Raw genomic sequence first — 15,141 nt, forward strand, 5'->3', positions numbered from 1 at the left:
GTTACAGTATACCCCAGACTACCACTAGTTACAGTATACACCAGACTACCACTAGTTACAGTACAGTATACACCAGACGACCACTAGTTACAGTATACACCAGACGACCACTAGTTACAGTAAACACCAGACTACCACTAGTTACAGTACAGTATACTCCAGACTACCACTAGTTACAGTATACACCAGACTACCACTAGTTACAGTATACACCAGACGACCACTAGTTACAGTATACACCAGACGACCGCTAGTTACAGTATACACCAGACTACCACTAGTTACAGTACAGTACACACCAGACGACCGCTAGTTACAGTATACCCCAGACTACCACTAGTTACAGTATACACCAGACGACCACTAGTTACAGTACACACCAGACTACCACTAGTTACAGTATACACCAGACGACCACTAGTTACAGTACAGTATACACCAGACGACCCCTAGTTACAGTATACACCAGACGACCACTAGTTACAGTATACACCAGACTACCACTAGTTACAGTATACACCAGACGATCACTAGTTACAGTATACACCAGACGACCACTAGTTACAGTACAGTACACACCAGACTACCGCTAGTTACAGTATACACCAGACGACCGCTAGTTACAGTATACACCAGACGACCGCTAGTTACAGTATACACCAGACGACCGCTAGTTACAGTATACACCAGACGACCACTAGTTACAGTATACACCAGACTACCACTAGTTACAGTATACACCAGACGACCACTAGTTACAGTATACACCAGACGACCACTAGTTACATTACAGTATACACCAGACTACCACTAGTTACAGTACAGTACACACCAGACGACCGCTAGTTACAGTATACACCAGATTACCACTAGTTACAGTATACACCAGACTACCACTAGTTACAGTATACACCAGACGACCACTAGTTACAGTACAGTATACAACAGACTACCACTAGTTACAGTACAGTACACACCAGACGACCGCTAGTTACAGTATACCCCAGACTACCACTAGTTACAGTACAGTATACACCAGACGACCACTAGTTACAGTATACACCAGACGACCACTAGTTACAGTATACACCAGACTACCACTAGTTACAGTACAGTATACACCAGACGACCGCTAGTTACAGTACAATATACACCAGACTACCACTAGTTACAGTACACACCAGACGACCACTAGTTACAGTACAGTATACACCAGACTACCACTAGTTACAGTACAGTATACACCAGACTACCACTAGTTACAGTACAGTATACACCAGACTACCACTAGTTACAGTATACACCAGACTACCACTAGTTACAGTATACACCAGACGACCACTAGTTACAGTACACACCAGACTACCACTAGTTACAGTATACACCAGCCTACCACTAGTTACAGTACACACAAGACTACCACTAGTTACAGTATACACCAGACTACCACTAGTTACAGTATACACCAGACGACCACTAGTTACAGTATACACCAGACGACCACTAGTTATAGTATACACCAGACGACCACTAGTTACAGTACACACCAGACTACCACTAGTTACAGTATACACCAGCCTACCACTAGTTACAGTACACACCAGACTACCACTAGTTACAGTATACACCAGCCTACCACTAGTTACAGTATACACCAGCCTACCACTAGTTACAGTATACACCAGACTACCACTAGTTACAGTATACACCAGACGACCACTAGTTATAGTATACACCAGACGACCACTAGTTACAGTACAGTATACACCAGACGACCACTAGTTACAGTACAGTATACACCAGACGACCACTAGTTACAGTATACACCAGACTACCACTAGTTACAGTACAGTATACACCAGACTACCACTAATTACAGTACAGTATACACCAGACTACCGCTAGTTACAGTATACACCAGACGACCACTAGTTACAGTATAGTATACACCAGACTACCACTAGTTACAGTACAGTATACACCAGACTACCACTAGTTACAGTATACACCAGACTACCACTAGTTACAGTACAGTATACACCAGACTACAACTAGTTACAGTATACACCAGACTACCACTAATTACAGTACAGTATACACCAGACTACCACTAGTTCCAGTATACACCAGACTACCACTAGTTCCAGTATAAACCAGACGACCACTAGTTACAGTATACACCAGACTACCACTAATTACAGTATACACCAGACTACCACTAGTTCCAGTATACACCAGACTACCACTAGTTACAGTATACACCAGACGACCACTAGTTACAGTATACACCAGACTACCACTAGTTACAGTATACACCAGACGACCACTGGTTACAGTACACACCAGACTACCACTAGTTACAGTACAGTATACACCAGACGACCACTAGTTACAGTATACACCAGACTACCACTAGTTACAGTACAGTACACACCAGACTACCACTAGTTACAGTACAGTATACACCAGACTACCACTAGTTACCGTACAGTACACACCAGATTACCACTAGTTACAGTACAGTATACACCAGACTACCACTAGTTACAGTATACACCAGACTACCACCAGTTACAGTACAGTATACACCAGACGACCACTAGTTACAGTATACACCAGACTACCACTAGTTACAGTATATACCAGACTACCGCTAGGTACAGTATACACCAGACTACCACTAGTTACCGTACAGTACACACCAGACTACCACTAGTTACAGTATACACCAGACGACCACTAGTTACAGTATACACCAGACTACCACTAGTTACAGTATATACCAGACTACCGCTAGGTACAGTACACACCAGACTACCACTAGTTACAGTATACACCAGACGACCACTAGTTACAGTACAGTATACACCAGACTACCACTAGTTACAGTACAGTATACACCAGACGACCACTAGTTACAGTATACACCAGACGACCACTAGTTACAGTATACACCAGACTACCGCTAGGTACAGTACAGTATACACCAGCCTACCACTAGTTACAGTATACACCAGACGACCACTAGTTACAGTATACACCAGCCTACCACTAGTTACAGTATACACCAGACTACCACTAGTTACAGTATACACCAGACTACCACTAGTTACAGTATACACCAGACTACCACTAGTTACAGTACAGTATACACCAGACGACCACTAGTTACAGTATACACCAGACGACCACTAGTTACAGTATACACCAGACTACCACTAGTTACAGTATACACCAGACGACCACTAGTTACAGTATACACCAGACTACCACTAGTTACAGTATACACCAGACTACCACTAGTTACAGTACAGTATACACCAGACTACCACTAGTTACAGTACAGTATACACCAGACGACCACTAGTTACAGTATACACCAGACGACCACTAGTTACAGTATACACCAGACTACCACTAGTTACAGTACACACCAGACTACCACTAGTTACAGTATACACCAGACTACCACTAGTTACAGTATACACCAGACTACCACTAGTTACAGTACAGTATACACCAGACTACCACTAGTTACAGTATACACCAGACTACCACTAGTTACAGTATACACCAGACGACCACTAGTTACAGTATACACCAGACGACCGCTAGTTACAGTATACACCAGACTACCACTAGTTACAGTACAGTACACACCAGACGACCGCTAGTTACAGTATACCCCAGACTACCACTAGTTACAGTATACACCAGACTACCACTAGTTACAGTACAGTATACACCAGACGACCACTAGTTACAGTATACACCAGACGACCACTAGTTACAGTAAACACCAGACTACCACTAGTTACAGTACAGTATACTCCAGACTACCACTAGTTACAGTATACACCAGACTACCACTAGTTACAGTATACACCAGACGACCACTAGTTACAGTATACACCAGACGACCGCTAGTTACAGTATACACCAGACTACCACTAGTTACAGTACAGTACACACCAGACGACCGCTAGTTACAGTATACCCCAGACTACCACTAGTTACAGTATACACCAGACGACCACTAGTTACAGTACACACCAGACTACCACTAGTTACAGTATACACCAGACGACCACTAGTTACAGTACAGTATACACCAGACGACCCCTAGTTACAGTATACACCAGACGACCACTAGTTACAGTATACACCAGACTACCACTAGTTACAGTATACACCAGACGATCACTAGTTACAGTATACACCAGACGACCACTAGTTACAGTACAGTACACACCAGACTACCGCTAGTTACAGTATACACCAGACGACCGCTAGTTACAGTATACACCAGACGACCGCTAGTTACAGTATACACCAGACGACCGCTAGTTACAGTATACACCAGACGACCACTAGTTACAGTATACACCAGACTACCACTAGTTACAGTATACACCAGACGACCACTAGTTACAGTATACACCAGACGACCACTAGTTACAGTACAGTATACACCAGACTACCACTAGTTACAGTACAGTACACACCAGACGACCGCTAGTTACAGTATACACCAGATTACCACTAGTTACAGTATACACCAGACTACCACTAGTTACAGTATACACCAGACGACCACTAGTTACAGTACAGTATACACCAGACTACCACTAGTTACAGTACAGTACACACCAGACGACCGCTAGTTACAGTATACCCCAGACTACCACTAGTTACAGTACAGTATACACCAGACGACCACTAGTTACAGTATACACCAGACGACCACTAGTTACAGTATACACCAGACTACCACTAGTTACAGTACAGTATACACCAGACGACCGCTAGTTACAGTACAATATACACCAGACTACCACTAGTTACAGTACACACCAGACGACCACTAGTTACAGTACAGTATACACCAGACTACCACTAGTTACAGTACAGTATACACCAGACTACCACTAGTTACAGTACAGTATACACCAGACTACCACTAGTTACAGTATACACCAGACTACCACTAGTTACAGTATACACCAGACGACCACTAGTTACAGTACACACCAGACTACCACTAGTTACAGTATACACCAGCCTACCACTAGTTACAGTACACACAAGACTACCACTAGTTACAGTATACACCAGACTACCACTAGTTACAGTATACACCAGACGACCACTAGTTACAGTATACACCAGACGACCACTAGTTATAGTATACACCAGACGACCACTAGTTACAGTACACACCAGACTACCACTAGTTACAGTATACACCAGCCTACCACTAGTTACAGTACACACCAGACTACCACTAGTTACAGTATACACCAGACTACCACTAGTTACAGTATACACCAGCCTACCACTAGTTACAGTATACACCAGACTACCACTAGTTACAGTATACACCAGACGACCACTAGTTATAGTATACACCAGACGACCACTAGTTACAGTACAGTATACACCAGACGACCACTAGTTACAGTACAGTATACACCAGACGACCACTAGTTACAGTATACACCAGACTACCACTAGTTACAGTACAGTATACACCAGACTACCACTAATTACAGTACAGTATACACCAGACTACCGCTAGTTACAGTATACACCAGACGACCACTAGTTACAGTACAGTATACACCAGACTACCACTAGTTACAGTACAGTATACACCAGACTACCACTAGTTACAGTATACACCAGACTACCACTAATTACAGTACAGTATACACCAGACTACCGCTAGTTACAGTATACACCAGACGACCACTAATTACAGTACAGTATACACCAGACTACCACTAGTTACAGTATACACCAGACTACCACTAGTTACAGTATACACCAGACTACCACTAGTTACAGTATACACCAGACTACCACTAGTTACAGTATACACCAGACGACCACTAGTTACAGTATACACCAGACTACCACTAGTTACAGTATACACCAGACGACCACTAGTTACCGTACAGTATACACCAGACTACCACTACTTCCAGTATACACCAGACTACCACTAGTTACAGTATACACCAGACTACCACTAGTTACAGTATACACCAGACTACCACTAGTTACAGTACAGTATACACCAGACGACCACTAGTTACAGTATACACCAGACTACCACTAGTTACAGTACAGTATACACCAGAGTACCACTAGTTACAGTATACACCAGACGACCACTAGTTACCGTACAGTACACACCAGACGACCACTAGTTACAGTACAGTATACACCAGACGACCACTAGTTACAGTACAGTATACACCAGACTACCACTAGTTACAGTATACACCAGACTACCACTAGTTACAGTACAGTATACACCAGACGACCACTAGTTACAGTATACACCAGACGACCACTAGTTACAGTATACACCAGACGACCACTAGTTACAGTATACACCAGACTACCACTAGTTACAGTATACACCAGACGACCACTAGTTACAGTATACACCAGACTACCACTAGTTACAGTATACACCAGACTACCACTAGTTACAGTACAGTATACACCAGACTACCACTAGTTACAGTACAGTATACACCAGACGACCACTAGTTACAGTATACACCAGATGACCACTAGTTACAGTATACACCAGACTACCACTAGTTACAGTACAGTATACACCAGACTACCACTAGTTACAGTATACACCAGACGACCACTAGTTACAGTACAGTATACACCAGACGACCACTAGTTACAGTATACACCAGACGACCACTAGTTACAGTATACACCAGACGACCACTAGTTACAGTACAGTATACACCAGACTACCACTAGTTACAGTATACACCAGACTACCACTAGTTACAGTATACACCAGACGACCACTAGTTACAGTACACACCAGACGACCACTAGTTACAGTATACACCAGACGACCACTAGTTACAGTACACACCAGACGACCACTAGTTATAGTATACACCAGACGACCACTAGTTACAGTACACACCAGACTACCACTAGTTACAGTATACACCAGCCTACCACTAATTACAGTACACACCAGACTACCACTAGTTACAGTATACACCAGCCTACCACTAATTACAGTATACACCAGACTACCACTAGTTACAGTATACACCAGACGACCACTAGTTATAGTATACACCAGACGACCACTAGTTACAGTACAGTATACACCAGACGACCACTAGTTACAGTACACACCAGACGACCACTAGTTACAGTACAGTATACACCAGACTACCACTAGTTACAGTACAGTATACACCAGACTACCACTAGTTACAGTACAGTATACACCAGACGACCACTAGTTACATTACAGTATACACCAGACGACCACTAGTTACAGTACACACCAGACGACCACTAGTTACAGTACAGTATACACCAGACGACCACTAGTTACAGTATACACCAGACTACCACTAGTTACAGTACAGTATACACCAGACTACCACTAATTACAGTACAGTATACACCAGACTACCGCTAGTTACAGTATACACCAGACGACCACTAGTTACAGTACAGTATACACCAGACTACCACTAGTTACAGTACAGTATACACCAGACTACCACTAGTTACAGTATACACCAGACTACCACTAATTACAGTACAGTATACACCAGACTACCGCTAGTTACAGTATACACCAGACGACCACTAATTACAGTACAGTATACACCAGACTACCACTAGTTACAGTATACACCAGACTACCACTAGTTACAGTATACACCAGACTACCACTAGTTACAGTATACACCAGACTACCACTAGTTACAGTATACACCAGACGACCACTAGTTACAGTATACACCAGACTACCACTAGTTACAGTATACACCAGACGACCACTAGTTACCGTACAGTATACACCAGACTACCACTACTTCCAGTATACACCAGACTACCACTAGTTACAGTATACACCAGACTACCACTAGTTACAGTATACACCAGACTACCACTAGTTACAGTACAGTATACACCAGACGACCACTAGTTACAGTATACACCAGACTACCACTAGTTACAGTACAGTATACACCAGAGTACCACTAGTTACAGTATACACCAGACGACCACTAGTTACCGTACAGTACACACCAGACGACCACTAGTTACAGTACAGTATACACCAGACGACCACTAGTTACAGTACAGTATACACCAGACTACCACTAGTTACAGTATACACCAGACTACCACTAGTTACAGTACAGTATACACCAGACGACCACTAGTTACAGTATACACCAGACGACCACTAGTTACAGTATACACCAGACGACCACTAGTTACAGTATACACCAGACTACCACTAGTTACAGTATACACCAGACGACCACTAGTTACAGTATACACCAGACTACCACTAGTTACAGTATACACCAGACTACCACTAGTTACAGTACAGTATACACCAGACTACCACTAGTTACAGTACAGTATACACCAGACGACCACTAGTTACAGTATACACCAGATGACCACTAGTTACAGTATACACCAGACTACCACTAGTTACAGTACAGTATACACCAGACTACCACTAGTTACAGTATACACCAGACGACCACTAGTTACAGTACAGTATACACCAGACGACCACTAGTTACAGTATACACCAGACGACCACTAGTTACAGTATACACCAGACGACCACTAGTTACAGTACAGTATACACCAGACTACCACTAGTTACAGTATACACCAGACTACCACTAGTTACAGTATACACCAGACGACCACTAGTTACAGTACACACCAGACGACCACTAGTTACAGTATACACCAGACGACCACTAGTTACAGTACACACCAGACGACCACTAGTTATAGTATACACCAGACGACCACTAGTTACAGTACACACCAGACTACCACTAGTTACAGTATACACCAGCCTACCACTAATTACAGTACACACCAGACTACCACTAGTTACAGTATACACCAGCCTACCACTAATTACAGTATACACCAGACTACCACTAGTTACAGTATACACCAGACGACCACTAGTTATAGTATACACCAGACGACCACTAGTTACAGTACAGTATACACCAGACGACCACTAGTTACAGTACACACCAGACGACCACTAGTTACAGTACAGTATACACCAGACTACCACTAGTTACAGTACAGTATACACCAGACTACCACTAGTTACAGTACAGTATACACCAGACGACCACTAGTTACATTACAGTATACACCAGACGACCACTAGTTACAGTACACACCAGACGACCACTAGTTACAGTACAGTATACACCAGACTACCACTAGTTACAGTATACACCAGACGACCACTAGTTACAGTACAGTATACACCAGACTACCACTAGTTACAGTATACACCAGACGACCACTAGTTACAGTACAGTATACACCAGACTACCACTAGTTACAGTATACACCAGACGACCACTAGTTACAGTACAGTATACACCAGACTACCACTAATTACAGTACAGTATACACCAGACTACCGCTAGTTACAGTATACACCAGACTACCACTAGTTACAGTATACACCAGACTACCACTAGTTACAGTATACACCAGACTACCACTAGTTACAGTATACACCAGACTACCACTAGTTACAGTATACACCAGACTACCACTAGTTACAGTATACACCAGACTACCACTAGTTACAGTATACACCAGACTACCACTATTTACAGTATACACCAGACGACCACTAGTTACAGTATACACCAGACTACCACTAATTACAGTACAGTATACACCAGACGACCACTAGTTACAGTATACACCAGACTACCACTAGTTACAGTATACACCAGCCTACCACTAGTTACAGTATACACCAGACTACCACTAGTTACAGTATACACCAGACGACCACTAGTTACAGTATACACCAGACTACCACTAGTTACAGTATACACCAGACGACCACTAGTTACCGTACAGTATACACCAGACGACCACTAGTTACCGTACAGTATACACCAGACTACCACTAGTTACAGTATACACCAGACTACCACTAGTGACAGTATACACCAGACTACCACTAGTTACAGTATACACCAGACTACCACTAGTTACAGTATACACCAGACGACCACTAGTTACAGTATACACCAGACGACCACTAGTTACAGTATACACCAGACGACCACTAGTTACAGTATACACCAGACGACCACTAGTTACAGTATACACCAGACGACCACTAGTTACAGTATACACCAGACGACCACTAGTTACAGTATACACCAGATGACCACTAGTTACAGTATACACCAGACGACCACTAGTTACAGTATACACCAGACTACCACTAGTTACAGTATACACCAGACGACCACTAGTTACAGTATACACCAGACTACCACTAGTTACAGTATACACCAGACGACCACTTGTTACAGTATACACCAGACTACCACTAGTTACAGTATACACCAGACGACCACTAGTTACAGTATACACCAGACTACCACTAGTTACACTATCTTTGTCTCATGCATTATTTCTGACAGGGGAAGTGAACTTTGCCAGTTGAATCCTGCAGAGCCCAATATGACTAATAAGGATCACAGCTGGCCAGAGATCCACGCTGACTAAGTGTGTCTGCCACTGTTACATTTTCAATAGTTGGCCTATCATGATCACTACTGTAATTTTTAGGGGTCCTGACCTGACCTTGTCTTTCCTGCCTGCTTTCTTCATCTCTGTGATGTACTTAGACTCTCACCACTACTCCCGTTCAGCCTCCGCCAGCCCCCTGGACGCCTGCTCCCACCACCACCCTCACCGGGACTCCTCCGAACGCTGGAGGGGAGGAGTGTCCGCCAGCACGCCTGACATCACAGAGCGCCAACGCCGACGGAACTCAACGCTGGTCAGCGCACGCCCTCACACACACACATGTTCAAGCATACATGTTAACACACACACATGTTCAAGCATACATGTTAACACACACACACTATAGTGTAATTCCAGGTATTCTGCCATAACGGTTCACCCTTTTTGTTTCTCAAAGTTGGATAAGAAGAAGAAAGAGAAGAAAGACAAGGAGAGGGAGAATGAAAAAGAGAAAGTTCTGAAGAAGTTCCCAACGCAGACCAGATCCAGGCCGGAGTTCAGGTATTGTTAGGACACAGGACACAGGACACAGGACACATGACACAGAACACAAGACACTGATTACAGGACACAGGACACATGACACAGAATGACACTGATCACAGGACACTGATCACAGGACACAGAACACAGGACACGGATTGCAGGACACGGATTGCAGGACACGGATTATAGGACACGGATTACAGGACACGGATTACAGGACACGGATTACAGGACGCGGATTACAGAACACGGATTACAGAGCACAGATTACAGAACACAGATTACAGAACACAGATTACAGAACACAGATTACAGAACACAGATTACAGAACACAAATTACAGATAACAGACCACAGATTACAAAACACATATTGCAGATTACAGGACACAGATCACAAAACACAGATTACAAAACACAGATTACAAAACACAGGTTACAGAACACAGGTTACAGAACACAGGTTACAGAACACAGGTTACAGAACACATATTACAGAACACATATTACAGGTTACAGAACACATATTACAGGTTACAGAACACAGGTTACAGAACACAGGTTACAGAACACAGGTTACAGAACACAGGTTACAGAACACGGATTACAGAACACGGATTACAGAACACGGATTACAGAATACGGGACACAAATTACGGGACACAGATTGCAGATAACGGGACACAGATCACAGAACACAGATTACAAAACACAGATTACAAAACACAGAACACAGATTACAGAACACAGAACACAGAACATAGGATGGAGTAGAGCCCAGAATCTGTCTTGTGCCAAACAGTAGAACTACTCTAAACTGTCCTATACTACAGGTCTCTGCCCAAATAAAGGAAACACTTCATTAAATTAGGGAGATTAAATATATTGAAAACAGGTGCTTTCACAAAGGTGGGGTTCCTAAGCAATTCCTCAGTAATTAACATCCCATCATGCTTAAGGTCATATATAAAAAATGCTGGGCAGGCCATAATTTTGCCCATTATTTTGGCTACGATGGCTATGCCCCCAAAGGATGGCAATTCCCCCATCCACAGGGCTCAAGTGGTCACTGAATGGTTTGATGAGCATGAAAACGATGTATGCCATGGCTGTCTCAGTAACCAGATCTCAACCCAATTGAACACATGTGGGAGATTCTGGAGCAGCGCCTGAGACAGAGATTTCCACCACCATCAACAAAACACCAAATAATGACATTTCTTGTGGAAGAAATGTGTTGCATCCCTCCAATAGAGTTCCAGACACTAAGAATCTTCTCTCTTCCTTCCTTCCCTCCTCCCTGCCTCCTCCCTCCCTCCTCCCTCCCTTCTCCTTCCCTCTCTTCCCCACTTATCTCTTTTCATCTCTTATCCTGCCGCAGTACCCCAAAACCCCAAAACCGACCTCCATCACCTGTGGCCCCCAAAAGCAAACTGTTGTCCCCCTGCCCTCCAATGGCTCCCAAGACCCCCTCCACGGGCAAGAAGATCCCCACAGGCACCAAGACCCGCCCCAAAAGAGCCCAGACCCCTGTCAGGGTACAGCTTCAGCCGGTCACCGTGGAAACTAACAACAAGCCCCATCAGCCAGACACTCCTGAGGAGACAAAGAGTAAGTTTGTTCGCCGTGGTTACCGTATCCAAGCTCCAGGATGTTTATTTTCAGCTGTTACTTCTTGCCCTCTCTGCCTTGAGAAAACACACATTGTATGATGTTTACTTCATATGAACCTTGAAGTATATTCAACGGTTGTGGTCCATCGTGTGGCTTCAGATGTGAAACAGAGGCCTCTCCTGTCTCTCTTGCTCGTACAGGCTCCGGTAATGTTCCTGCTATAATGGTGTCTTCGGCGCCGGTGACACAAACATCTCTTAGTGCACCAGTCACAGCGGCCGCCTCTACCCAAGCCTCAAACCTACAGCTGACTGCCTCTGCTGCCTCAACTCCCACAACTGCCCCAGCTGCCCCAGCTGCCCCAGCTGCCCCAGCTGCCCCAGCTGCCTCATCTGCCTCCGCTGCCTCATCTGTCCCGGCTACCTCATCTACTGCTGCCACTCTGGCTTCCAGGCCCTCAGCCGGCACCAACGACCCAGAGGAAGCAGCTCGAGTCCTGGCTGAGAAACGCAGACAGGCCCGGGAGCAACGGGAGAGAGAGGAGCAGGAGCGCCTGGAGCAGGAGAAGAGGAAACGGTCAGTCAGACCCTGGCTGGAATTGATTAGACATGTCATTGAGTTGGTTATTATAGTACTGTAGTATTATTGAATGTTATCGATTGGAGTGTCGTGTCTGTCTGTCTGTCTGTCTGTCTGTTTGTCTGTCTATAGCAGGGGTTCTTCAACTTTTTAGCTCAAGGCACAAATGAGAAATTGACTGTCTTCCCGTGACCCAAATTGTTCTCCAATGACCCAAATAAAAAATAAATAGTGTGTGATGTATAGATAGATGTATTCTCATAACTCGCAACCCACCTTTCACATGACCAGGGACCGATTTGGGTCCCGACCCATAGTTAAATAAACCCCGGTCTATAGACATATGGATGGTTTACTGTTTGCCTAATGTCCAAGACAAGTGTGTACCATACATTGATATGTGTCATGTTGTGTGTTGATTTGAAAATGCCATCCAGTGTGAGCATATACTGTATGAGCATGTGCGGACCTGACTGAACATGCTCCCCATGCAGGATTGCTCGTGAGGAGGGCATGGCTCGGCAGGCGGAGGAGAGGAGGCGCAGGGAGGAGGAGGCACGCCTCATGGCGAAGGAGCAGCTTCTGAGAGACGAGGCCCAGCGCCTGGAGGAGGAGAAGGAGGCGAAGGAGAAAGCCAAGGCGGAACAGGAGGAGAACCAACGGCTGCAGAAACAGGTGCGAGATCGACAGGCAGTCTTGACGTACAGCGTAGAAGAAGACGTATGACACAGGTTGACTGATCTCAGGTGGAGGTAACGTTATGAGAGGGAATGTTTGCTGTTCGAGGGGACAGACATGTAAGACCTACAATCAGCATGTCATTGTCACCATGCCTTCTCCAGGCAGATGCCCAGAATTTATTTGAGCTGAGAGAGCCGTTGTCAGAGTGGGATAGTGACAGCTCTGTCCTCCCCCTGTCCCCGTCTCTGCTCCGCACTGCTGTGGGCTGACAGGGGATAGATAGTGACAGCTCTGTCCTCCCCCTGTCCCCGTCTCTGCTCCGCACTGCTGTGGGCTGACAGGGGATAGATAGTGACAGCTCTGTCCTCCCCCTGTCCCCGTCTCTGCTCCGCACTGCAGTGGGCTGACAGGGGATAGATAGTGACAGTGTTCCCACTACCCCTGCCTGTAGCATTCAGACATGCTTGAGTCCAATCTCCTCCGAGGGAAGACCAGTGCAATTTGCTGTTTGTTCGACACTGCCAGCAGTGTGTGTCAAGATGGTGAGGCATCATATTCATACAATATTTTTCAGCTATCTCGTGAACCATGACACAACAAGTTTTATCTTCCAGGCAACTTTGAACATAAAAACGTCATTGCAAACATCTGTAGTTACTCAGCTGTATACAACCTGTGTTTTGCACTGTTTATGAAGCATAGCAACCTTGTTCTTTTGATGGATGTGGTTATTTAGATATTTGCTGCCTGTGGTATAGCCCGGTGGTTTGTTTGGAACTGATGTGATCACAGCTTTGTTTTCATCCCTCCATGCATCACCTATTTAGTACTGATGACTCAAAAGACCCAGTGAGCTGTGTAATGGCATTATTACAGGGAGATATCAAGCCCTGCCCTACAGCCTACTACAGCCTAGTCTGGGAATATGGTGCCACCTTGTGGTTAGAAAAGGGGACATTAATCTACTCTTGTATTCATTTGCTAATAATTATTTTTACATTCCATCATTTGATATTATATGAAATTTGTGTTTTATCTAGACTGACACGATTCCCTTGTTGAGTCATTTCCCTGTAGTCTTAATAGCATGATGAACATCCTATGAAGATAAATGGGCTTTCCATAGTATTGATGATCGTATTGATGATGT

At 44.3% G+C, this 15,141-nt stretch overlaps 1 protein-coding gene across 7 annotated transcripts in view; it reads left to right on the forward strand.

Annotated features, from left to right (window-relative positions):
* The window catches only part of LOC129820247 (MAP7 domain-containing protein 1-like), a 92,763-nt gene that overhangs the window by 69,377 nt on the left and 8,245 nt on the right, over positions 1 to 15,141 (forward strand). For all 7 annotated transcript variants that reach the window (XM_055877280.1, XM_055877281.1, XM_055877282.1 and 4 more), the window contains 5 exons: positions 10,731 to 10,885; positions 11,030 to 11,133; positions 12,499 to 12,728; positions 12,932 to 13,307; positions 13,805 to 13,985. In XM_055877280.1, coding sequence (XP_055733255.1) covers positions 10,731 to 10,885; positions 11,030 to 11,133; positions 12,499 to 12,728; positions 12,932 to 13,307; positions 13,805 to 13,985 — 1,046 coding nt within the window. The remainder of the gene's footprint in view (positions 1 to 10,730; positions 10,886 to 11,029; positions 11,134 to 12,498; positions 12,729 to 12,931; positions 13,308 to 13,804; positions 13,986 to 15,141) is intronic.

Source organism: Salvelinus fontinalis, chromosome 22 (assembly GCF_029448725.1).
Source record: "Salvelinus fontinalis isolate EN_2023a chromosome 22, ASM2944872v1, whole genome shotgun sequence".
Classification (NCBI taxonomy): Eukaryota; Metazoa; Chordata; class Actinopteri; order Salmoniformes; family Salmonidae; genus Salvelinus; species Salvelinus fontinalis.